The sequence below is a fragment of the Prunus persica genome, chromosome G3, assembly GCF_000346465.2.
Source record: "Prunus persica cultivar Lovell chromosome G3, Prunus_persica_NCBIv2, whole genome shotgun sequence".
Classification (NCBI taxonomy): domain Eukaryota; kingdom Viridiplantae; phylum Streptophyta; class Magnoliopsida; order Rosales; family Rosaceae; genus Prunus; species Prunus persica.
The window spans coordinates 21,174,642-21,198,971 of NC_034011.1; the positions used below are offsets into that span (position 1 = coordinate 21,174,642).

A 24,330-nucleotide genomic window follows, 5' to 3' on the forward strand; every position below is an offset into this window, starting at 1 on the left:
CCCTGGGCAATACTGCATAAACAATGACTATTAGGGTTTATAAATAAAAAGAAATTCAATCACAGACGACGATATTTTTCATAACCGACGTAGTATATCCATTCAACGACGTTAATTTTACATGACCGTCGTTGATAATACAAAAAACGACGTGAAATGTATGAAGGTAATTTCTTCTTACCTTATTCTCAAACCCCAAGGAAGGATCCATGATGATGTCCCTCATGAAGCGCATCACATAATACCCGCATTCGACATTGCTGGGTTGCTTTGGTGTGCCTGAGAGAGTTTTCCAAATTACATTTTTACGTCCTGCTCGGGCTATGTGGGTATTATATATTTTTAAAGCACTGTTCACGATGTTTTTCGCCTCTTCGTCGACCACACGATGACCTGGCAGAGGATCCAGAAAATAGACGGTCTCCTTCTTTGCTCTTACAATCAACAAGATCCAATGACGGCTGCACAAAATTAATATAAAAACGACGGTTATTTACAAAAACGACGTATTATAGTATTTCACACGACGAAATAAAGTAGATAACGACGACATTATATATTTATCACGACGATAAATAAATACCGACGTGGTTAGTAGTTTCAAACGACTAAATAAAATAAAACACCGACGTGGTTAGTTTATAAGCTGTCATTTATTGAAAATCATAAAAACAAAATCCTAAGGAGACTAACCCTGGATTGTAAGGCATCATGAAAATCTGTTCACCGTCTGTCTTCTGAAGTCGAGCTGCTACCAGTCGTGATCTTTCAGTTATTGTGCCAGAGTTGGCACTAACTGTAGCAGGGTCGATAAAGCCAACCATGCTGCACATATTGGCTTGTTTCAAAACATCGTGTAAGTACCTAAATACATAAAATAATATAAACAAGTCAGCAAAAACAAACACGACGGTTATGTATAAAAAAACGACGTATTATAATATTTCACACGACGTACTGAAATAGATAAGGACGTTATAATATATTTATCACGACGGTAGTTAGTTAAGACGACGTGGTTAGTTAGTTAAGACGACGCAATATATAAACCAACGAGTTATTATCTTAGAAGTACAAACCTCATATATATAGCCAATACAGTAGCTCCAATTTCTTCCATGCCTGCAAATTGTGTAATATCTTCAGGCAGGAGGAAGGTATCGCGCTCACCACCAAACACCTCCTTATCAATTGTAAATTGGAGTGTCTTATCCTCAGGCAGGAGTGTCGTTTCCACAAAACGACAAAGGGTTTTTAAAGAAGATGGCGCCTCCATGTTTGAATAAGCACCAACTTCAATAACCTGTTTAAAGAAATAAAAAAAATGACGTGGTAATTCAATAAAGACGACGGTTTAAGGAATAAAACGTCGTCTTAAAAGGATTTAAACGACGGTGAAAAAACTGTCGTGGTAATTCAATAAAGACGACGGTTTTATTAATAAAGCGTCGTCTGAAACCATTTAAATGACGGTGCAAAAACCGTCGTTTAAATATTTTATTACGTCTTAAAAAAAGTCCGCCGTCTAAGTTTTAAACAAACGACGGATTAAATAAAAATATCGACGTCTGAAATTTTGAAAAACAAATAAAAAAGGCAAAGTTATGTGAACATACCTTGTCGTCATGCTTTTCTTCATCTTCTTTCTCCTTTTCTTCTTCCTTCTCTTCATCTCTTTTTTCTTCTTCCTTCTCTTCATCTGGCTGATGTTTCCCCATTTTGGCAGTATCATCCTCCAAATGTAGGGATCTCACATCACCTCCAGAGCAGCCAGCTTTGTCAGACATTGGATTTTTGGGGCTTTGGCTAATTCTTGGTTTAAGCATGCTTGGATCAAAATTGGGAATTAATTGGGAAAGCTGACTCAGGAAATGCTCCCTCTCAGCCTCTACCAATTGTTTTGTCCTAGCCTCCATCCTTAAGGCCTCTTCCCTTGCCTTAGCCTCCATCTTTTTAGTCTCTTCTTGAAGGAGAACTCTTAAACTGTCCTTCAAACGGTCGTCAAAGCTTACCCTCTGTGGTTTGGGCAAATTGAAATATTGCCTTGGGGAAACACCAGCACCAACTCCCCTCAGTCTGCCTGGATGCTCGGGGCCCAAAGCCATGGTCAGCACATCATTGCTGCCATCTACTCTGACTTTGCCTTCCGAGACTTGTTTCTGCAATTCATCCTAAAAAAGATAAACAAAAAAACACACGACGGTTATTTATGTACAAACGACGTATTATATAATTTCACACGACGCAATAACGTATAAACCGACGTTATTATAACTTATCACGACGGTAGTTATACCGACGTGGTTATTTATTTAAAACGACGAAATGAATAAACAACCGACGTCTTATGCTATAATTAAAGATAACAGAGTAGTGATTCCTATTTAGACCGTTAACGACGTTTTTAAAAAAGTTTCGACGTGGTAATATCATTCACACGACGCGAAAATGAACCACCGACGTCTTATGCTATAATTACATAAAACATAGTAGTGATTCCTATTTAGACCTTTAACGATGTTTTTAAAAACTTTTCGACGTGGTAATATCATTCACACGACGAAAAATATAACATACGACGTAATAAGAATAATTCACAGTTTAATAAAAATTTAAAACAGAGTGATAGTAGGCTTACAATTAATTTTGCTTTCTCTGCCACCTTTGGATCAGGGATGTTACCATGTTTGTCCTGTCTAGCTCTCTTCCATAAGGTAGATCGATCAATTTCTACCCCAGGCATGGTTTCCTCCAATTGATCCTCCAATCCAGCATATCCTTTTCGAGACAATCGATGATTGTACTCGAGTTTCTCCCTAATCTGTGCATGTTGAGAATGCACAGACTCAAAATCTTTGGATAGCCTTGAAGCTACAAAGGCATCCCATTGTGCTTTCTCTATGAATTTATATGTTTCAGGGGGTTGGCTTAATTTCTCCCTGTCATTGGTGTATGGAAGGATATAATGCCTTGTTAGTGTAGACTTGAAATCCTTCCATTTCTTGGAAGCAGAAGCTAAAACAGAGGTCTTGCCCCCTTGGCCTACGACAAAAGCCATGTCAACTGCTTCCCAAATCTGCTCCTTTATATCCTTGGGGATTTGGGACCATTTCTTGTCCACAAGTGGGATCCTGGAGCGTGCCAACACACCAATATACGACTGCATCTCAATATGTGCTTGGCCAACACCTTTCCCCCTTTTATTGTACTCAACAATTGGCCTCAGTTTCTGAAGCTTTCTCTTCACAACACGAGGCATTGTGCTCATACCTCGACCAGTCTTTGAATCATCAGAGATTGTTGTCTGGCTGGTTTGTTCTGTCTCAGCAGATGATGAAGCAAACTTCATCTTCTTCGAAGACTTCATCTCCTTCGAAGACTTGTCTTGAGGAGCTACCATTCCAAGCTTCTTGGAGCCAGAATCCTTAGTTTGTTGTTGAGAAACCATTTTAACAGACAAAACTGCAAGTGAAAATATTTCAGGAGAACATTAAGAACACAAACGACGGTATTAAAAAAATACGACGTATGATATGATTTTAGACGACGCAATGAAATAATCTCAGACGTAATAAATGTTTAAAACCATTATTTATATAACGTCGTGGTATATATGTTCACACGACGTCAATAGTAATACACCGTCGTGGTAAACTATTATTTATATAACGTCGTGGTATTTATGTTCATACGACGTCAATAGTAATACACCGTCGTAGTATTAACATTCACACGACGTAAAACAATAAGATATTTTGTCGTCTATATTAGATACCAACCCTAGTTTCTTTTTCTTTATATTTTATCAAATAAGGGAAAAACAAAAACCATTGTTCAGCGAAATCAAACCTGCAATGAAACAAGCATATAAAAAAAGACTATTATTTTAAAAACAACTTTGTCAATTTTCAGACGACGCTAGAACAACTGACGAACCGTCGTGGTCTACCGTCGTCTTATTTAGTTGATGTAGTTGTCTTCAAAGTTGGAAACTTTCTCTCTTTGTCTGTATATTTTATCAAACTTGGAAAGAAGTAAAATGATTTTGGCCAGAAAAAAGGTAAAAAGATTTTTCAAACAAAAAACGTATGAGCATGCAAAACAGTAACCAAAATAGTGAAAATGAAAGCTTACCTTTTGCGTGCAATGAAAGCAAGAGGAAGATGATCGATGTTTATGTTCAGAGACGACGAAGAAGACGAGAGGAAGACGATGAGAAACTCTGACAATGCTCTGACAAGGAAAAAAGACGAAAAGGTTTCTCTGGGAGATTGAAATTTTTAATCGGGTTTGGAAACAGTGCATGTGTAAGTCGAAAAGTTGCTTACATATAAAACCATTTCAAAAAAATAATACGGCGGTTACATTTAACTACGTCGTTTTTAAATAAAACGACGCAATATTTTTCATTCGACGTGGAATCATTTCATTTAACGTCGTTAGGTTTAATATAACCGACGTGGATTTTAATTTTTAAATTATGAATAGAATTTTTTTTCCCGTGACCTTTCAGTTTATTTTTCAATTACAGTGCGTTATAAATAGAGTTTTTTTTCCGGAGAAAATTTAAAACGAAGGAAATTAATATTCTGCAATATGTAAAGTTTCTTTTTTGGATGACAGATTTAAATAAAATAAGAATATAAAAACAACAAATGTGTAAGTCAAGTAGACGAAAAGTTGCTTACATATAAAACCATTTCAAAAAAATAATACGGCGGTTACATATAACTACGACGTATAAATTACAAAATACGACGGTACATTTAACTTCGGACGTGGTAAATAAATACGACAGTAGTTTGTAGGTACCGTCGTAGTAAACTCAAAAATTAAAGTACATAAGTAATAACTCGCGTCATGGTAGATTATTTAACACGTCGTTTTTATTAATTTACCGACGTGGATTTCTGTAATATACGTCGATCATACCGACGTTGATTGTACAATTTAAACGGCGGTTTTTTTTGTAAGGACCGCCGTTGGTTTTAAAAATTTATTCTATAAATTTGTCGCTTTCATTCATTTTCGGTTTACATTTAAGGTTCCAAGTTCTTCCTCTCTTAGTCTCTCATGTCTCAAAGACAATAATTTGGATGTTTTCTCAAAGAGAAATTGAGCTTACTCGCATCAAATATATGTCCACAAGAAGAAGCTTGTCAACTAGCCTTCTCACTTCCTTGATCAAGCCTGATAGGACACTTAGTGCTTCTGAATACTCCTTGCTTTCCATCAAAAGAGATGCAAGCCTGGCCTCCACTCGCTGTCGAAGGAAAGTTCGCTTCTCAGGGAAATCTGAAGATCAGATGTGCCTGATCCTCTGCTTGATTTTCTTGCCTAAGAAGATCCGTCGGATTTATTGTGATAGCCTCTTCCTTTATCCGTAGAGCTTCAGAAGAAGAAGATGGGTTTCAAGAATGCGATAAAGAATAGAAATGGCTTCAGATGGCCTCTAAAGCATGAGCAATTGAATCAGTAGTTTCTGGGAGATATGATGAAGACATTGTCAATGCTTTGAACTACACAAGTCCTGCAGAAAGATATGTTAAAGAAACTGAAACAACGGCGGTTTTCTGTTCTACCGTCGTCTTTTCTCGTCGTCTATATTAGGGTAAGATGGCGGTAGATTTATAATTACCGACGTAGATTATTTTGTTAAACGTCGTTAAGTGTACTACAACGGACGTGGATTTTATTTTTAAATTATAAATAGAGTTTTTTTTCCCGTATTCTTTCAGTTTTAGTTTTCAATTACAAAGCGTGATAAATAGATTTTTCTTTCCCGAGGAAATTTAAAATGAGGGAAATTAATGTTCTAGAATTTGTAAACTAAACGACGCAATATTTGCAAATCTGTGTCATCTGTTAAGATTATGATGTGGAACAAAGTTCCATCTGGTAAGATTTCGTAACCCTTGGGATCTCAGACAAATCTGATTATGTCGGCGGTGTTCTATATAAACCGTCGTGGTTATTTCAATTCTTGTCATTAAGTAGATCTACCGACGTAGGATAAGAAAATCAAAGAAAAAAATTGTTAACAAAAATTCTTATTAAGACGACCGTTAAAATTAAAGGTACGACGTATAAAATGAATAAATACGACGTTAAATTTTATTGTACGATTTAAAGATAACGTCGTAGAACTATACGAGAATGACGTCGATATATTTATATTTTCCGTCGTTGTAAATTAATTTAATACGGCGATATTTTGTATTTTAAAGCCGTGGATTTGTTTGTAATTATACGGCGTCTTATACGAAAATCTCGTCGTGTTATTTTATGAGTAAAAACGGCAGTTTTTATTGAAATCGTCGTCTTTACTTTCTACGTCGGTCGATTCATAACTTCTGCCGTTCTTTGTTGGCATTGATTTTACACTGCAGAAATCTGTTTCAAATAGACGTCGGTTGTTTAATTATGTACGTCGTTGTTTTTGAACAGCCATTTGAAACTCCATTTTTTAGTTGTCTAAGGTTGTATTACACGACGGTGTTTCTAGAACCGTCGTCTTTTTATAAACCACGACGGTTTTCACTTAGACCGTCGTTGTTTTCTGGTCGTCTTTTTCACTTTTTGTAGTAGTGTCCCCAACCCCTTGACACCATCCCCACCAGAATGTTGAAATTGGACCATTCTATTAGTGAAAGCACTGAAAAATGCAATGCATTGCCATAGTGCAACCCAGAACACAGCTTCTTTCTAAAGTCGATACAAATTGAGAGGGAGTGCTTGGTGGCACTCTTTGGGGGTTTTGAGCGCGCAATGCTCGTCCAAAACACTGCAGCCAACAAATCAAAAGGGTTGGCTTCAGGGCAAGTTTTGTGGATTTGTGAGAGGCCTTGCTTGATCATTGCACTGGAGAATTTGAAAGTGGTTGTGCTCATTTTCTTTTCTGGTAAAGGGGTCTTTGCTGCCATAGACTTGGCTTCATAATAAGCCTCTGCTGATTTTGTTTTTATTATGTCTTGATCAACGGGTCTGCCTCCGAGGGCTGATGACTCCCCGACGAGAAGCAGGTGGGCAAATTCATTTATCTCCAAAACCAGGACTGATTCTTATGTTAATGCTTTTTTAATCAAGTTTGGTGCTACATATAATAATGTTTGTTTTCAATAAAATCGAGCACACAATATTATATAAGCAAGAGGCATACAAGAATGCAGAACTCATCTCCATTCTCTAGCAAGAAAGAGAGAGGAAAAAAGAAAGAAAGGGTATTTTGGCATTTAAAAAAATTAAATATAGGTATTTTCGGTATTTTAAAAGTTTCATTAAAGGGAGCCAAGTGCTTCCCGTGTTTTTGTGCTGCAGCCCTTTTAAGAAGAAGCACCTTTCAAGTGCTTCTTCCAAAACCACTCCAAGTGCTTTTGGATCTCACCCAAAGCACTTTTGCAATTTTTGCCAAACACCATTTTTAAAAGATAGAAGCGCTTTTCGTTGCTCCAAAAGCACTCCCAAACGAGCCTATAAACACAGTCTTCCTAGAGAATGTCGTTGTACTGTTGGATATCAGAGTCACACTACATCCTACTCGGACGACGGAAGTGTATGTCTTGCCACAAGCCTTGAAGATTATTGTAATAAGTTTCAATCGAGCCACCTGCTTGTCGCAATCGTTGACTTTGCTGTTTAAGGTCGTACACCTGAGGGGTGTACGTGCCATCAAAGTAGATCGTGGCAATCGCATCCCATATTGTTTTTGCCGCAGGAAATCAAATAAAGGTGCTAATCAAGCGAGGGTCCAAAGAATTGATTAGCCAGCCTTTCACAACTGTGTTTTGGGTGCGCCATCAGTTGAAACTCGGGTTGGTTTGAGTAGGTGTCCCAACTTGTCTTTGCCGGCAACATACATCTCGACAACTTGGGACCAAAGGGGGTAGTTGGAGCCATCCAACTTGATTCCAATATGTGCTGAAGCTTCATAGGTAATAGTTGGGGTCGGGTATACCATGCTAAAATATGAGAACCTATGAGTGAATATTGTTTGTGGGAATTTTCTGTGTATTCTTGTCCATGTAGGAGGCCATATTTATAGTACAATATATATCCTTGTAGGTTAAGGAACGTAGTAACCCCTAATTCAATTTACAGTAGGAAATCATGAATTAAAGTGAATCAATTACATTTAATATAGGAATTTTTGGCTTGTGAGAAAAATAAATGCAGGTCCACAAGTCATGCGAATATATACAACCATACTATTTTTCAAATTTGTATCAACTTTCTCACATGGAAGATGTCTACAACTTTTACAAATATTAATGAGTGTCATTAGCTAAATAATATACAGATAGAAGTTGCACAAAAACATCGTTTGCAACTAATTGATGGCTCTTCCAACGAAAAAGCTTATAGTTAGAGGGGAAAAGAAACAAAAAAGCTTACCTTGGACAAAAGTAGATAGTAATTTGGTTTGATAATGTTAGTGGTGCGGTTGTAAGCTTCCAACCGAACAATATATAAATTGGGTCGAAACGAAAATGGAGTACATAAAACTTAACCCACTTTTAATCATTCTCAACATCACCATTTACTTGATCCACCAAACAAGGCTCCTTCTGTTCCATTATTCGAAATCTCAAACTTGACATAACCACAATCAACCCTCAATAGCATTCTCTCTCTCTCTCTCTCTCTCTCTCTCTCTCTCTCTCTCTCTCTCTCTCTCTCAATCTGTTCCACCCAAAAACCATGCCTTGCTAAATAAGAATTCAATAGTGAGGGCCTTATATCTAAGGCCCTTATATGATCACTTAGCTGTTAGATCAAATTGGTTAGCCGTTGGATCAAATTGGTTAGTTTGATCTAACGGTTAAGAGATATGACTTCATGGCTTTAATTTGAGTTGTGGGTCCAGTCAAACAATATGGGTAGAATATTTTTCAGGTTGTATTTCATTCTCCAAAAGAAGGTATTTATAGTATAAGGATGTAACCCTAGTAGGGTCAAACTAGAAAACAAGATAAAGACCTAATTACACAATATCTGTACAAAAAGGAAAGAAATATAATCCTAATAAACTGTGAAATAAATATCCTAATTAAGCTAGGATCTCGCTAACACTCCCTCTCAAGTTGGAGCAAAGATGTCACGTATGCCCAACTTGTCAAGCGTGTTGAGAAAGGCCGTAGTAGACATAGTTTTCGTAAGAACATCTGCTAGTTGATACTCGGATGATATAAACGGAAAAGAAATAATTTCAGCATCCAATTTCTCTTTAACAAAATGTCGATCAACCTCCACGTGCTTTGTACGATCATGTTGCATAGGGTTATGCGCAATTGCAGTTGCAGCTTTATTATCACAATACAAATCCATGGGTTTAGGGGAAGAGAGAGAGAGTGTGTGTGATGGTTGTGGGGTGGTGGCTGTGGGAAGGTGAGTTGTTGAGAGAGAGATGGAGACTGCGATGGATAAATGGGTGGTCGTGGGTTTGGGGGTGTGTTGTGAAAGGGAAGGCAACGACGGTGGGGAAGAGGGATGGGTTGCGAATTAGTCTTGGGGGTGAGTTACAGGTGGGGAAGGGGTGAGTTGCAGGTGGGAAATGGGTAGTCAGGTTGGGGAAGAAAAAGAGAGAGGGGATAGGGGATCTGTAGGTAGGATAGGTTTTTGTTTTTGTTCCTTTTTCTTTAATTTTTTCTAAAAAAATAAATTTATTTTTAATGTTTTAACTGAAAATTAGATGAAATGTTAATGATTTAGACGGTAGGGGGGAAATTGGTGAAAAAGTTCATATCCTTAATTTTGTAAAAAAAAAAAGGATAGTGGGTCAATTAAAACCAAGGTACAAGTTCAAGGGGCAAATCACTAGTACACCCTTCTTAATACAATACCCTATAAAATGTCAAATTTACCCTTATATTTGACAGGCATTTGGATGGAATTGTAAAAAAGCCAACAGCAGGGGTGAAATTGGCGAATAAATTTATTACAAGGGCTAAATTGGCTGAAAAATTAATTCAGGGTGGAGATTTTGACAAGCATAATAGTTCAGGGGGGATTCGAAAGTTTACCCTTAAAAAAAGTTAAAAATTTGCCCTGAACATTTGTTATCTACTATCATTTGCATTTTTTATGCACGCCATATTAATGATTCTTTCTTCTTTGTAGATGTGGATTGGGACAAAACAATGTGCCCATAACCTTGCAATATGAATCTTCTTTGGATATTTGTTTAACCAAATTTACTAAATTAGCCTCTTTATTTAATTATTTCTCTTCTCAAATATTTAGTACATTGTAAATGTTGTTTGTGAATGCGAGCGTATATCTTGACATCTTAGTAACTTTTTGAGTATGCTATCGATTTTAGGCTATAAATAGTGCTTGGAAAGAAGCATGCGCATCCACAACTCCGAACATGGTTGTGATAGCAAAAGGAAACTACCTGGCTGGTGCAGTGAAGTTTCAAGGGCCCTGCAAAGCGCCGGTTAGCGTTCGAGTTAAAGGAACCCTGCAGGCTCTTGCAGAGCCAGAAAAGCTCAAGTCACAAGATGGTTGGGTCGTTTTCCAAAATATTGATGGGTTAACAGTCTCAGGAGGTGGCACTTTTGATGGCCAAGGATCAATAGCTTAATCCAAAAATGATTATGCCAAAACTGGAAAATGCAACTCACTGCCAATATTAAGTTTTTTAAATTTGAAGTGCACGTTTTTATTTATTTATCAATCTTGTGTGCTAGAAACGGAGGCTAACAAACAGAGTTTGCTCAATTGGGTTCCTTGAATGCAGAACATAAGATTCACAGGGCTCACCAATTCACACATTCAAGACATAACATCCTTGAACAGCAAGCTGTTTCACATAAACGTCATAAACTGCAAAAATGTGACACTTGAACATGTGATCATCACCACCCCTGGTAAAGCATGCCTTAGATAAGGCCCTCACTCAGTTCTTATAAACGAGGCTAGGTCCCTTAACTTTTCAATGTGAATATAAAACGAATTTTCAATAGTTATTTCTCTTGTCACCACTGCTTTGTTACAACTTATGGTCAAGAATTTATTAGTTTGATTAGTGCGTTAGGAAACCATTTTTGGTTTATGAAAAATAAATTTTGTGTGTGTATTTTTTTTTTAATCTTTGCACCAAATTGGATGACAACAGGTTTAGTACTTTTGGTTTATGAGTCACCCATGTCATAAATCTTCTCTTTCTAATCTGACATAGTCTTGGAAGAAAAAATCTTTTGCCCAAATTGGAAACTGAGCGAAGAGCCATTGTAGGTAATTCATGTTCTAAAGCTGAGCAGCTTAATTAATTACTAATTATAGGATGGTTGACCAACATTCATGTTCTAAAGTGCGAGAAAGTTGAATTCAACGGATTTACCGTCTCAGCACCTAAGGAAAGCATGAACACAGATGGAATTCACATCGGTCGTTCAACTGGGATCAACATCACTGCCACAACCATCGGAACTGGGGATGATTGTATTTCGATCGGTGACGGTACCAAGGACCTCACCGTGACCAACGTTACTTGCGGGCCTGGCCACGGCATAGCCATCGGGAGCCTTGGAAGGTACCCAAAGGAAGAACCCGTGTCCGGCATCAATATTAAGAAATGCGCACCTTGACTGATACAACGAATGGTGTGAGGATCAAAACATGGCATGCTTCCCCAAAAGATAGCACTGCCTCGGATATTCACTTTGAGGATATTACCATGGTTAATGTTGGTAACCCTATCCTCATTGACAAAGAGTACTGCCCATGGAACGAATGCAAAAAAGGGGTATCTATCTATAACAATTTATTAACACCGTATATATGTTCCTTGTTAATCAAGTCATCATTTACTTAATCTTTAAAAAGTTTTAAATTAATCAATTAATGAATGGTTTTGTGTAGGTTCCTTCCAAAGTTAAGATCAGCAATGTTAGCTTCAAGAACATCAAGGGCACATGTACTGACCCAGTTGCTGTGAAGCTTGCATGCAGCCCAGGCCTGCCATGTGAGAATGTGGAATTATGTGACATTGATCTCAAGTACACTGGAGACAAAGGTCCTATTACCTTTGTGTGTTCTAATGTCAAGCCGACAATTACTCGCGTGGCACAACCTCTTGCTTGCGCTACTATCAGTGCTGCTCCTGCTCCTGCTTGATCTAACAAGCACAAACCATGCTGCTGATGTTTCTTCAGAGATACATTGGTGTTGTGCTCTTCGATTTTGTGCTAAGTGTACTTGGTGTTTTCATCTAAGAAGGGGAAAATATCTCAGTGCTGATCACGAAGGCTGGGTTCAGGCCAACTGCTTGAAGGCTTCTGAAAGGGGCACTTTGTCAGTGCTATGCCTACTTCTCAGAAGTCGTGGAGGAATCGGGGGTGCTTTTGTCCGGCGATTGGGTGTCTCCATCGGGACAGCCCGTCCGTTTCCACATCCCTACGACCTTCCAAATTGTCGGTAGGTCAGATTACCGATTGGTAGGTGGCCAATTGCTTTCTTTATGATTTAAACCTTATTTTGTTTCTGTTTTTGTAGGCAAACAAAAGCAACCGAGCCCCACGTAATCAGAGATTCAGCAGGTTGATAGAGTTAGGTTGAAAGTCCCTACCATTGGGAGGGTGTACCCCAAGTTTTTGTTCACCGAGAACCTTATCGAAGCCAAACTTGCCAGCCATGTTGAGAGTAAGTGGACTTGTTTTTGCGTTCTCATTCATATTATATCAATGCCTTACCGATCTCCTTCTTGTGCAGTGACGGATGCCAGAAGAGCCGCCAAAGCCAAGAGGATGAATGAGTCCTCAAAGAGGCGCCTCATGATGGGCATTGAACGGAAGAAAAGATTCGGCATGTGGAGGCAGTGCCAGTTCCGTCGGCTGAGGTTGATCTAGAGGATTAGACCCTTGCCGACCGTCTTCGGCAGCTCAACGTCGGGTCGGAGCCCAGCGGTGCAGCCGAGGCTAATTTGGCATCGAGAAGAGTGCTAACCACCGAGGCCGCTGCTTTCTAGGCAGCCAGAAAAAGGCCGTTTATGGTAGACCTTGAGGCAGAGCTAGTGCCAAAGCGCGGTCGGCAGATGGAGGAGCAGAGGGCTGTCTTGGCTGTTGAGGACGATGACAATCCTGCCGATCCGGTCACCCTCACATGCCAATCGAAGACACTCCAATTTGCGAATCATGTGATCCTTGGTTTGCAAATGGAGTTGTCGGAGATAGAGGAGCTACCGAAGAAACTCCTTCGGGAAGAAGCCGGTCGAGCCTTCCGTCTCCAGGCCTCCGTAAGTTTTTGTCTTGTTTTTATTTCCCACTGTGCCACTGTTGGCTTCTTATTGTGCTGACCTTTTGCTTTGCTTTCCAGGCGTCGATGGACATGTGACTGTGCATGAAGCGGGCCATCGTCGCTGCCGAGTGTGCCAAGAAAGCATACGACGATGGCTGTGCCAAAGTAGCCGAGGCAGGCAAGGCTCTCCAGGACCACGCTCACATGCTGAAGGATAAGCAGGCTACCAAACGGCAAGTTCAGGCTTCTGAGGCCAAACTGGGAGAGATGAGAGTGGCTCTTGGGGCTGCGATGATGGCGGCAAGGGATGCCGAGGCGGCTAAGGAGGCGGTGTAGGTGGCCTTGGAGGATTTCGAGCATTCTAAGGTGGCATAAATTGAAGCTGTTGTTCGGGAGGGTTCCATGTTGCTGTGAGAGGTTACCATTCATCAGAAGAGTTCACCGTCATGCTAGACAGGGAAGTGGGCTCGGAGATGGCTGATCTGCTCTACAGATTCAAACGGTACAACCCCGGGCAGAAGCTGAACTTGAACTTTATTGCCGATCCTCCTCCCCTTCCTGAAGGTATTACCAAGAGATGATCGAGGACTATGAGGGGGAGGACGCTCCGGAAGAAGCCTGTGCTGTCGGGGTCCCCGCTACTACCGACGTTGCGAATGAGGAGGCTACCGCTTGAGCTTTAGCCTCATAGCTTTCTTTATATATTTTGTATCTGCCATAAGGCAGCTCTTCTGAACACGTTGATGCCGAGGGCATCTTTTAATTTTGTTTAATAACTTGTCTAACGACCAAGTGATCACACTGTCGGTAGATTTTAGAGTTTAATCATCTTAATTGCTGTGGGCTAAATGAAAGATTGACTGCCAAGTAACTTTCCAACGGTAAGGAGACTTAAGTGTTTTTCATTGACGAAGGCTAATAAAGGATCTACTTGCAATTGGCAAGTGCAGGTAGGATCGGTAGTACCGAACTCCAGCTTATCTGCTGCCGTAGGCTAAGTAAATGCTTAATTTATAAGCGTAGGGTAATACATGACCGATAGTCTCTACCGTATCTTTTTAATTAACGAAAAATAAATAAACACACCGAAGGTTGTGAATATGTATAAGCCGAAGGTTTTTTCATTAACCGTTGCCGAAGGCATGAATACAGGTTCATTGTATTACAATTTCGCCCTACCGTAGGCTAGGTGACTTCATTTAAAATAGTATTTCAAATGATCTACGTTCATAGGATGACCGAGGGTTTTGCCGTTGGAGTCTCTTAGCCGATAGGTTCTCGATCGAAGGATGCCGATAATCTCATAAGGTCCCTCCCAGGAAGGTCCGAGTGTCCCTTCCGTAGGATTCTTGGTTGCCAGAAAGACTTTTTGCATGACCCAGTCCCCAATTCAGAAAGAGCAGGTTCTGAGCCTTAAGTCGTAATACTGAGAGACGTGCTGTTTGTATGCTTCATTCCGAAGGTTGGCTTGCGCTCGACGTTCTTCGATTAAGTCGAGGCTTAGTGCGAGGGCTTCCTCGTTTGTCTTCGGAGTGAAGCTTGCCTTTCGGTAGAGGGCTTGCCGATCTCCACGGGGACCACGGCTTTAGAGCCGAAGGCGAGAGAAAAAGGGGTTTCTCTGGTTAACGTTCGGTAGGATGTCCGAATGGCCCATAGTGCTTCCAGAAGTTTCCTTGGCCAAGTTCCCTTGGCTTTGTCGAGCTGCCGTTTTAGCAGTTTCTTAATGATTTTGTTTATTGCTTCGACCTGATCGTTCGACTGGGGGTGAGTTGGCGAAGCGAAGAACAAATTGATCTTGAGGCGAGTGTAGAATTCCCTAAAGAGTTTCGAGTCAAACTGCCTGCCATTATCGGTGATGATTGCATAGGGGACATCGAATTGGCAGCAAATGTGAGTCCAGATGAAGTCTTCCATCCTAGCTGCCGTTATGGCTGCCAGAGCTTCGACCTCCACCTATTTGGTGAAATAGTCCACAGCAACCACGACATACTTGACCTGGCTTTTGCCTTGCGGCATTGGACCGATCAAGTCCAGTCTCCATTGGGCGAAAGGCCACGGGCTTACGATCGGTGTTAAAGGCACGGCAGGGATGTGAGGTATGTTGCAGAAGCGTTGACATTTGTCGCACCTCTTTACTAGTGTGTTTGCGTCCTGGTGCATAGTCGGCCAATAATACCATTGTCGAAAGGCCTTATGTGCGAGCGATCGAGATCCAGAATGGTTGCCACATACGCCCCCGTGGATTTCAAGAAGGACGTAGTCCCATTTTTTCGGTGATGATGTGTTTCAGATACAGTGTAATATAGGTGCGTTTGTAAAGGACGTCGTTGATAACTGTGTATCTTGCCGATCGGTACTGCAGCTTTTGGGCCTGTGACTTGTCGGAGGGCAGTGTACCGTTTGTTAGGAGACCGTAGATGAGAGACATCCACTTGTTTTCGTACCGTACGGTACATACCTCCGAAGTTGTCGTACTAGCTTGAGATAGGATCTCCACCGGCACCTTTCTGCCAACCTTGTTATTGATTGTCGAAGCTAGTCATGCCAGTGCATCGGCATGACTGTTTTTCATCCTGGGGATTTGCCGAATCTCATAAGCCTGAAATGCTTTGAGGAGTCAGTGTGTGGTTGATAGGTAGGCTGTCATGGAGGCATCCCTAGCTGCGAAGTCTGCCGTTATGTGATTCACTATGAGCTGGGAGTCACTATGGATGTTGATTTGTTTTGCACTCATGATCTTGTCTAGCCGAAGGCCGGCCAAGAGAGCTTGATATTCAGCTTCGTTGTTGGAGGTTCTGAAGTTATATCGGAGGGCATATTCGACCTTGGCTCTGTCTGGAGTAGTTAACACCAGACCAGCTCCACAACCTTGTTCATTTGCCGAGCCGTCGACATGCAGAATCCATATGGGAACAGAAGGGTGGAAGTGTTCGGCGGGTTGTGCCTGTGGTGTTGGGGTTTCGTCCCTGGGGTCGTAAATGGGCCCGTTACCGTTCAGTGCCCCCAAGACAAACATGGTCTCCTTGGGAGGTTTAGTGGCTACTGACCTTAGTGCCGTCGCATAGCATGTTCGTGCACTGAGTTGATCTCCTCTGACAGCGCCTATGCCGTTGTACGTTGGGAATTTCATCAACAACATATGGGGGGACATGTGTGCCTTGATTCTGGTAAGCGTCGTTCGTCCGACTATGACGTTATATGCCGTTGGGTAGTTGACGATAAGAAATTGGTCATATGTCATTGTTTTCCAAGGGGCAACACCGAAGGCGATGGGTAGACTGACACTGCCGACTGGCTGGACCAGATCCCTGGAGAAACTAAGTAGTGGTGTTATCTGCCGATTGACCTGGCTATCGGCTACTCCCATTCCTCTGAAAGCATCGGCGAAAATTACATTTACCGAACTCCAGTGTCGATCAGTACCCGTCCCACATCGTAGTCAGCGATTTCAACTCGAATGATCATTGGGTCATCATGGGGGTAAATGATCCCTTCTTCCTCTTCACAAAATGTGATGGGTTCCCACCCTACCTTTGGAACCTTGCGGTGTCGATCAGCCTCTATGCCGAAGACTTGAGGGTAGTGCGCAGCCCGTTTATATTGTTTTACCGATCAATTGGACATACCCGCCAGTGTGGGACCTCTACTGATGGTGATGATCATGTTGATCTGTCGATTCCCGTTCGGCACCGGTGCTTGCCATAGTCTGGCGATGTACTGATCCAGCTTCCCTTCACGAATTAGATGTTCGACGATTTTTGTAAAGACCCAAACCTAAAATTCACATGTAATTAGTAATTTATTATGCAGAAAGACAATTTTGCCCTTTGACTCACTTATGAACTCAACGTTGACTTTTTGACCGAAAAGGAATTTGACAATTCCACATACACCGTTGTGTAGAGCACGACGATACGAGTTCATAGACACGAAGTAAGCTCGAATCGGAGTTGTAACGAAGAAAATACGATTAAAATATCACGAAGGGCAAAATTGTAAATAAGAAAATCAGAATTTTTATAAAAACCTCAACTTCTCTTTCTCTTTCCCTCTCTCTCTCTCTCCCTCCCGATAGTTCTAGAAAACCTGTCGGGCAGCCACCTTCCAAGCCACCCCAACGCCACCTCACGCCACCCCGACCCAGCAGCACCGGCCAGCTCCCGCCATCAACCCCAGCCCGTCCGCCGCCCCTGCTGCTGTCTGGAGCATCCGGAAACTGCTGGAAAACGCAGCAGTTTTGGCAGATTTTCCAACCTCAGTTTCTCCCTCATCCGGCCACCAAATCAGTCGTGCGAGGTATCGATTTCTAGCTATTTTTCGTGTTCTAACTGCTGGTTGGCTGGGTTTCGATCAATTTTTGCTGTAGATCACTCGATTTTCAAATTGAAATTCGGCCGACTTTCGGCCTCCGTGTTCGGCCATTTCCGGCCACTTTTTGGGGTAGGTCCAAGAACAAAAGTGACGCCAAATGGGGTGTTTTACCTAGGATAGGAGTTTGGAGTCTTGGTTCCGAGATTTTTCGGCCACTCGGTATCGCTTTAGACACCCGAATCTGCCCGCGCGTGCTGGGGCGCGTGGGCGAGGGTGGTGGAGTAACTCTGCCGGGTTTAATACTGTTGAGCCGTTGGATCGTAATCAATTTTAGATATGTTACTCTAGATAATTTTAGAAACGTGTAGGATTCGACGGATTGTGAATCGGAGACCCGGATACTCCGAAAACGCGAACCCTAGGGCTAGGGTTTAGAAATTACAGGATTGTGATCAATCCGACCGTCCGATTGACACCAATACCTTCGGGACATGTGTCCTAAATATATTGGACCTTCTAGCGGCATCCGGATCATATTATACCCGTGGGGTTCCGGATTGACTTTTTGGACTTTAGCACTTTTTGAGTCACAAGATACCGCTAAACGATCCCACGTGGAAGGAAAGCTGTTATGGGCATAGGGATCACTTTAAATTGACGCACGTACTTTTAGGAGCCGGGGGTAGGGTTTTTAATTTAATACTATATTGTATTAATAGAATATTATGGTCATTGAATCAGGCACCCGGGCACCAGTTGACCCGCAGGAGGGACCTTCAAGAGGTCCAGCGAGCTCAGACTATCAGTGAGTGGACTCTTTGTTTTTATAAATGAATTTAATCAGTTCAGTTTCAGTTAAGCAGTTCAGTTTCAGTTATAAGCTGTTTTATGTTGTTAAATATTTTATGTTACATGCTGCCGAATGAAGTTTCCTTTTAAGAATATAGGAAAAGATATTCTCGTTAATTATCAGATAAATGGCAGCAGAATTTTAAAGGTTACAGAAAGTTAATTATTCATAAGATTTTCTTCAGAAACTTTATATTTTCTTAAACCACCTTGTACCCAGTTATCACATGTTGCCTTCGGATTATATTTGTTGCCTTCGGTTTAGTCAGCATGCTTGACAGTTGCCCCACGAGTTCCTTGGTACTCGACCTCGTGTGGAGCGAGTAATGCGGATAAAGGTTGATTGCGGTCTCCTGAATCCTGCGAGTTGCGGCTCAGACTGACCTCGTGTCACTGAGACCTGCGAGTATGTGTCACCCATGGTGATGCAAGGAATTGACGGATATAAGGATTTGACGGAAATAGGTGTACACCTAGGTGATAGTTTTCAACTATTTTCAAATGTATAGTTATATACATGCATTGATTTCAGAAATAAAGAAAATAAGCTAGTTTGTATAACTGTTTTTTCAGTGGGGTTAGTATGTTCATATGGTATTTTCTAAACTTTGTTTTTGGGTCCACTCACCCTTCTTGTTGTTTTGCGCCCCCAGGCAGTAGACGTGCACAGGAATCCACCACCGGGCCACTTCCCATCTTCCGTGCCTTTCTTTGATGTAGGATTTGTATTTTGTACAAAGATTAACTCTTTTGTAAATTCTTAGTAGTCGCTCTGATGTTTTGCCCTAGACTGAGCTTTGATCTCTTGGCATGTGTATATATATGTATGCTGGCAGTTGGTTATATATATATACTTGTTTTGACAGGTGTAAAGATTTTGGTATTGAGCCAGATACAAGGGAAACTCTGCCGGTTTTTCGGTAGAAGTCAACCTTGTTATTTTTATCATGTTTTGTATAGAAGGGCAAATAGGTCATTTGTGCCCGACATTCGCCAGGTGTCGGACACGCACAGGGTCTGGCTCGGATTCCAAAGTGGAATTTGGATCGGGTCCTGACAATTTTCCTCAGGCTTATGCACTCTTCAGTGTCATGACTGTTGTGCTGGTGGTATCGGCAGAATTTGCCGGTATCCCGATTGTCCTGTCGATTGGGCTTTCGACGGTTCGGCTTGGGTATTATCTCATTTTCGTTCATCAAAACGGCCTCGTAGGTGGTATTCAGCAGGGTGAATACTTCCTGACCGTGGTCGTAATTCGGTAAGGGCGCTCGGTGGTCATTGTGACCGTATTGTCCTTTTCCTTTCTTTGAGTGCCCCTGTCGAGCATCTCGGTCATCTTTCCATTTGTTCCCTGTCGAGAATTCTCCAGTTCTTTTAGGGTTTGGGAGTGCTTCTTCCCGAAGCGCTTATGCCAGTAGCGCTTAGGACATAAGCACTTCTACAAAGAAGCAATTTGTCGTTTGGATGTCACATTTAAAAGTGCTTTACACTACATAAAAGAACTTTTGATATTTTGTTAAGTGTTTGGCTGACACAATAAAAGAGCTTTGATTTATCTGGAACTCTCCTAAATTGTGAGTCTTGTGGACTTATGATATCACTATCCATGCGACAAACGACATCTAAAATTATCCCAAACCACCTTGACACCATCCGCACCAGAATGTTGAAATTGGACCATTCTATTAGTGAAAGCATTGAAAAATGTAATGCATTGCCATAGTGCAACCCAGAACACAGCTTCTTTCTAAAGTCGATACAAATTGAGAGGGAGTGCTTGGTGGCACTCTTTTGGGGGTTTTGAGCGCGCAATGCTTGTCCAAAACACTGCAGCCAACAAATCAAAAGGGTAGGCTTCAGGGCAAGTTTTTTGGATTTGTGAGAGGCCTTGCTTGATCATTGCACTGGAGAATTTGAAAGTGGTTGTGCTCATTTTCTTTTCTGGTAAAGGGGTCTTTGCTGCCATAGACTTGACTTCATAATAAGCCTCTGCTGATTTTGTTTTTATTATGTCTTGATCAACGGGTCTGCCTCCGAGGGCTGATGACTCCCCGACGAGAAGCAGGTGGGCAAATTCATTTATCTCCAAAGCCAGGATTGATTCTTATGTTAATGCTTTTTTAATCAAGTTTGGTGCTACATATAATAATGTTTGTTTTCAATAAAATCGAGCAGACAATATTATATAAGCAAGGGGCATACAAGAATTCAGAACTCATCTCCATTCTCTAGCAAGAAAGAGAGAGGAAAAAAAAGAAAGAAAGGGTATTTTGGCATTTAAAAAAAATTAAATAAAGGTATTTTCGGCATTTTAAAAGTTTCATTGAAGGGAGCCAAGTGCTTCTTGTGTTTTTGTGCTGCAGCGCTTTTAAGAAGAAGCACCTCTCAAGTGCTTCTTCCAAAACCACTCCAAGTGCTTTTGTATCTCACCCAAAGCACTTTTGCAATTTTTGCCAAACACCATTTTTAAAAGATAGAAGCACTTTTCGTTGCTCCAAAACAACTCCCAAACGAGCCTATGAACACAGTCTTCCTAGAGAATGTCGTTGTACTGTTGGATATCAGAGTCACACTACATCCTACTCGGACGACGGAAGTGTATGTCTTGCCATAAGCCTTGGAGATTATTGTAATAAGTTTCAATCGAGCCACCTGCTTGTCGCAATCGTTGGCTTTGCCGTTTAAGGTTGTACACTTGAGGGGTGTACGTGCCATCAAAGTAGATCATGGCAATCGCATCCCATATTGCTTTTGCCGTAGGAAATCAAATAAAGGTGCTAATCAAGCGAGGGTCCAAAGAATTGATTAGCCAGTCTTTCACAACTGCGTTTTGGGTACGCCAGCGGTTGAAACTTGGGTTGGTCTAAGTAGGTGTCCCAACTTGTCTTTGCCGGCAACATACATCTTGACAACTTGGGACCAAAAGGGGTAGTTGGAGCCATCCAACTTGATTCCAATATGTGCGGAAGCTTCATAGGTAATAGTCAAGGTCGGGTATACCATACTAAAATATGAGAACCTATGAGAGAATATTGTTTGTGGGAATTTTCTGTGTATTCTTCTCCATATAAGAGGCCATATTTATAGTACAATATATATCCTTTGTAGGTTAAGGAACGTAATAACCCCTAATTCAATTTACAGTAGGAAATCATGAATTAAAGTAAATCAATTACATTTAATATAGAAATTTTTGGCGTGTAAGAAAAATAAATGCAGGTCCACAAGTCATGCAAATATATACAACCATACTATTTTTCAAATTTGTATCAACTTTCTCACATGGAAGATGTCTACAACTTTTACAAATATTAATGAGTCTCATTAGCTACACAATATACAGATAGAAGTTGCACAAAAACATCGTTTGCAACTAATTGATGGCTCTTTCAACGAAAAAGCTTATAGTTAGAGGGGAAAAGAAACAAAAAAGCTTGCCTTGGACAAAAGTAGATAGTAATTTGGTTTGATAATGTTAGTGGTGCGGTTGTAAGCTTCCAACCGGACAATATATAAATTGGGTCGAAACGAAAATGGAGTACATAAAACTTAACCCACTTTTAATCATTCTCAACATCACCATTTATTTGATCCACCAAACAAGGCTCCTTCTGTTCCATTATTCGAAATCTCAAACTTGACATAACCACAATCAACCCTCAATAGCATTCTCTCTCTCTCTCTCTCTCTCTCTCTCTCTCTCTCTCTCTCTCTCTCTCTCTCTCTCTCTGTTCCACCCAAAAACCATGCCTTGCTAAATAAGAATTCAATAGTGAGGGCCTTATATCTAAGGCCCTTATATGATCGCTTAGCTGTTGGATCAAATTGGTTAGCTGTTGGATCAAATTGGTTAGCCGTTGGATCAAATTGGTTAGTTTGATATAACGGTTAAGAGATATGACCTCGTGGCTTTAATTTGAGCTGTGGGTCCAATCAAACAATATGGGTAGAATATTTTTCAGGTTGTATTTCATTCTCCAAAAGAAGGTATTTATAGTATAAGGATGTAACCCTAGTAGGGTCAAACTAGAAAACAAGATAAAGACCTAATTACACAATATCTGTACAAAAAGGAAAGAAATATAATCCTAATAAACTGGAAAATAAATATCCTAATTAAGCTAGGATCTCGCTAACACTCCCTCTCAAGTTGGAGCAAAGATGTCACGTATGCCCAACTTGTCAAGCGAGTTGAGAAAGACCATAGTAGACATAGTTTTCGTAAGAACATCTGCTAGTTGATACTCGGATGATATAAACGGAAAAGAAATAATTTCCGCATCCCATTTCTCTTTAACAAAATGTCGATCAACCTCCACGTGCTTTGTACGATCATGTTGCATAGGGTTATGCGCAATTGCAATTGCAGCTTTATTATCACAATACAAATCCATGAGTTTGGGGGAAGAGAGAGAGAGAGTGTGTGATGGTTGTGGGGTGGTGGTTGTGGGAAGGTGAGTTGTTGAGAGAGAGATGGAGACTGCGATGGATAAAAGGGTGGTCGTGGGTTTGGGGGTGTGTTGTGAAAGGGAAGGCAGCGACGGTGGGGAAGGGGGATGGGTTGCGAATTAGTCTTGGGGGTGAGTTGCAGGTGGGGAAGGGGTGAGTTGCAGGTGGGAAATGGGTAGTCAGGTTGGGGAAGAAAAAGAGAGAGGGGATAGGGAATCTGTTGGTAGGATAGGTTTTTGTTTTTGTTCCTTTTTCTTTAATTTTTTTCTAAAAAAATTAATTTATTTTTAATATTTTAACTGAAAATTAGATGAAATGTTGATGATTTAGACGGTAGGGGGAAATTGGTGAAAAAGTTCATATCCTTAATTTTGTAAAAAAAAAAAAAAGGATAGTGGGTCAATTAAAACCAAGGTACAAGTTCAAGGGGCAAATCACTAGTACACCCTTCTTAATACAATACCCTATAAAATGTCAAATTTACCCTTATATTTGACGGGCATTTGGATGGAATTGTAAAAAAGCTAACAGCAGGGGTGAAATTGGCGAATAAATTTAATACAAGGGCTAAATTGGCTGAAAAATTAATTCAGGGTGGAGATTTCGACAAGCATAATAATTCAGGGGGGATTCGAAAGTTTACCCTTAAAAAAAGTTAAAAATTTGCCCTGAACATTTGTTATCTACTATCATCTACATTTTTTATGCACGACATATTAATGATTCTTTCTTCTTTGTAGATGTGGATTGGGACAAAACAATGTGCCCATAACCTTGCAATATGAATCTTCTTTGGATATTTGTTTAACCAAATTTACTAAATTAGCCTCTTTATTTAATTATTTCTCTTCCCAAATATTTAGTACATTGTAAATGTTGTTTGTGAATGCGAGCGTATATCTTGACATCTTAGTAACTTTTTGAGTATGCTATCGATTTTAGGCTATAAATATTGCTTGGAAAGAAGCATGCGCATCCACAACTCCGAACATGGTTGTGATAGCAAAAGGAAACTACCTGGCTGGTCCAGTGACGTTTCAAGGGCCCTGCAAAGGGCCAGTTAGCGTTCGAGTTAAAGGAACCCTGCAGGCTCTTGCAGAGCCAGAAAAGCTCAAGTCACAAGATGGTTGGGTCGTTTTCCAAAATATTGATGGGTTAACAGTCTCAGGAGGTGGCACTTTTGATGGCCAAGGATCAATAGCTTAATCCAAAAATGATTATGCCAAAACTGGAAAATGCAACTCACTGCCAATATTAAGTTTTTTTAAATTTGAAGTGCACGTTTTTATTTATTTATCAATCTTGTGTGCTAGAAACGGAGGCTAACAAATAGAGTTTGCTCAATTGGGTTCCTTGAATGCAGAACATAAGATTCACAGGGCTCACCAATTCACACATTCAAGACGTAACATCCTTGAACAGCAAGCTGTTTCACATAAACGTCATAAATTGCAAAAATGTGACACTTCAACATGTGATCATCAC

General features: G+C 40.7%; 1 protein-coding gene and 1 pseudogene across 1 annotated transcript; both read left to right on the plus strand.

Annotated features, from left to right (window-relative positions):
• The window catches only part of LOC18783274, a 22,196-nt pseudogene extending 10,079 nt beyond the window's left edge, over positions 1–12,117 (plus strand).
• On the plus strand, positions 16,711–24,051 carry LOC18783308 (polygalacturonase). The gene is made up of 2 exons (XM_020560064.1): positions 16,711–16,917; positions 23,788–24,051. The coding sequence occupies exons 1-2, from the start codon at positions 16,711–16,713 to the stop codon at positions 24,049–24,051; spliced, it is 471 nt and encodes a 156-aa protein (XP_020415653.1).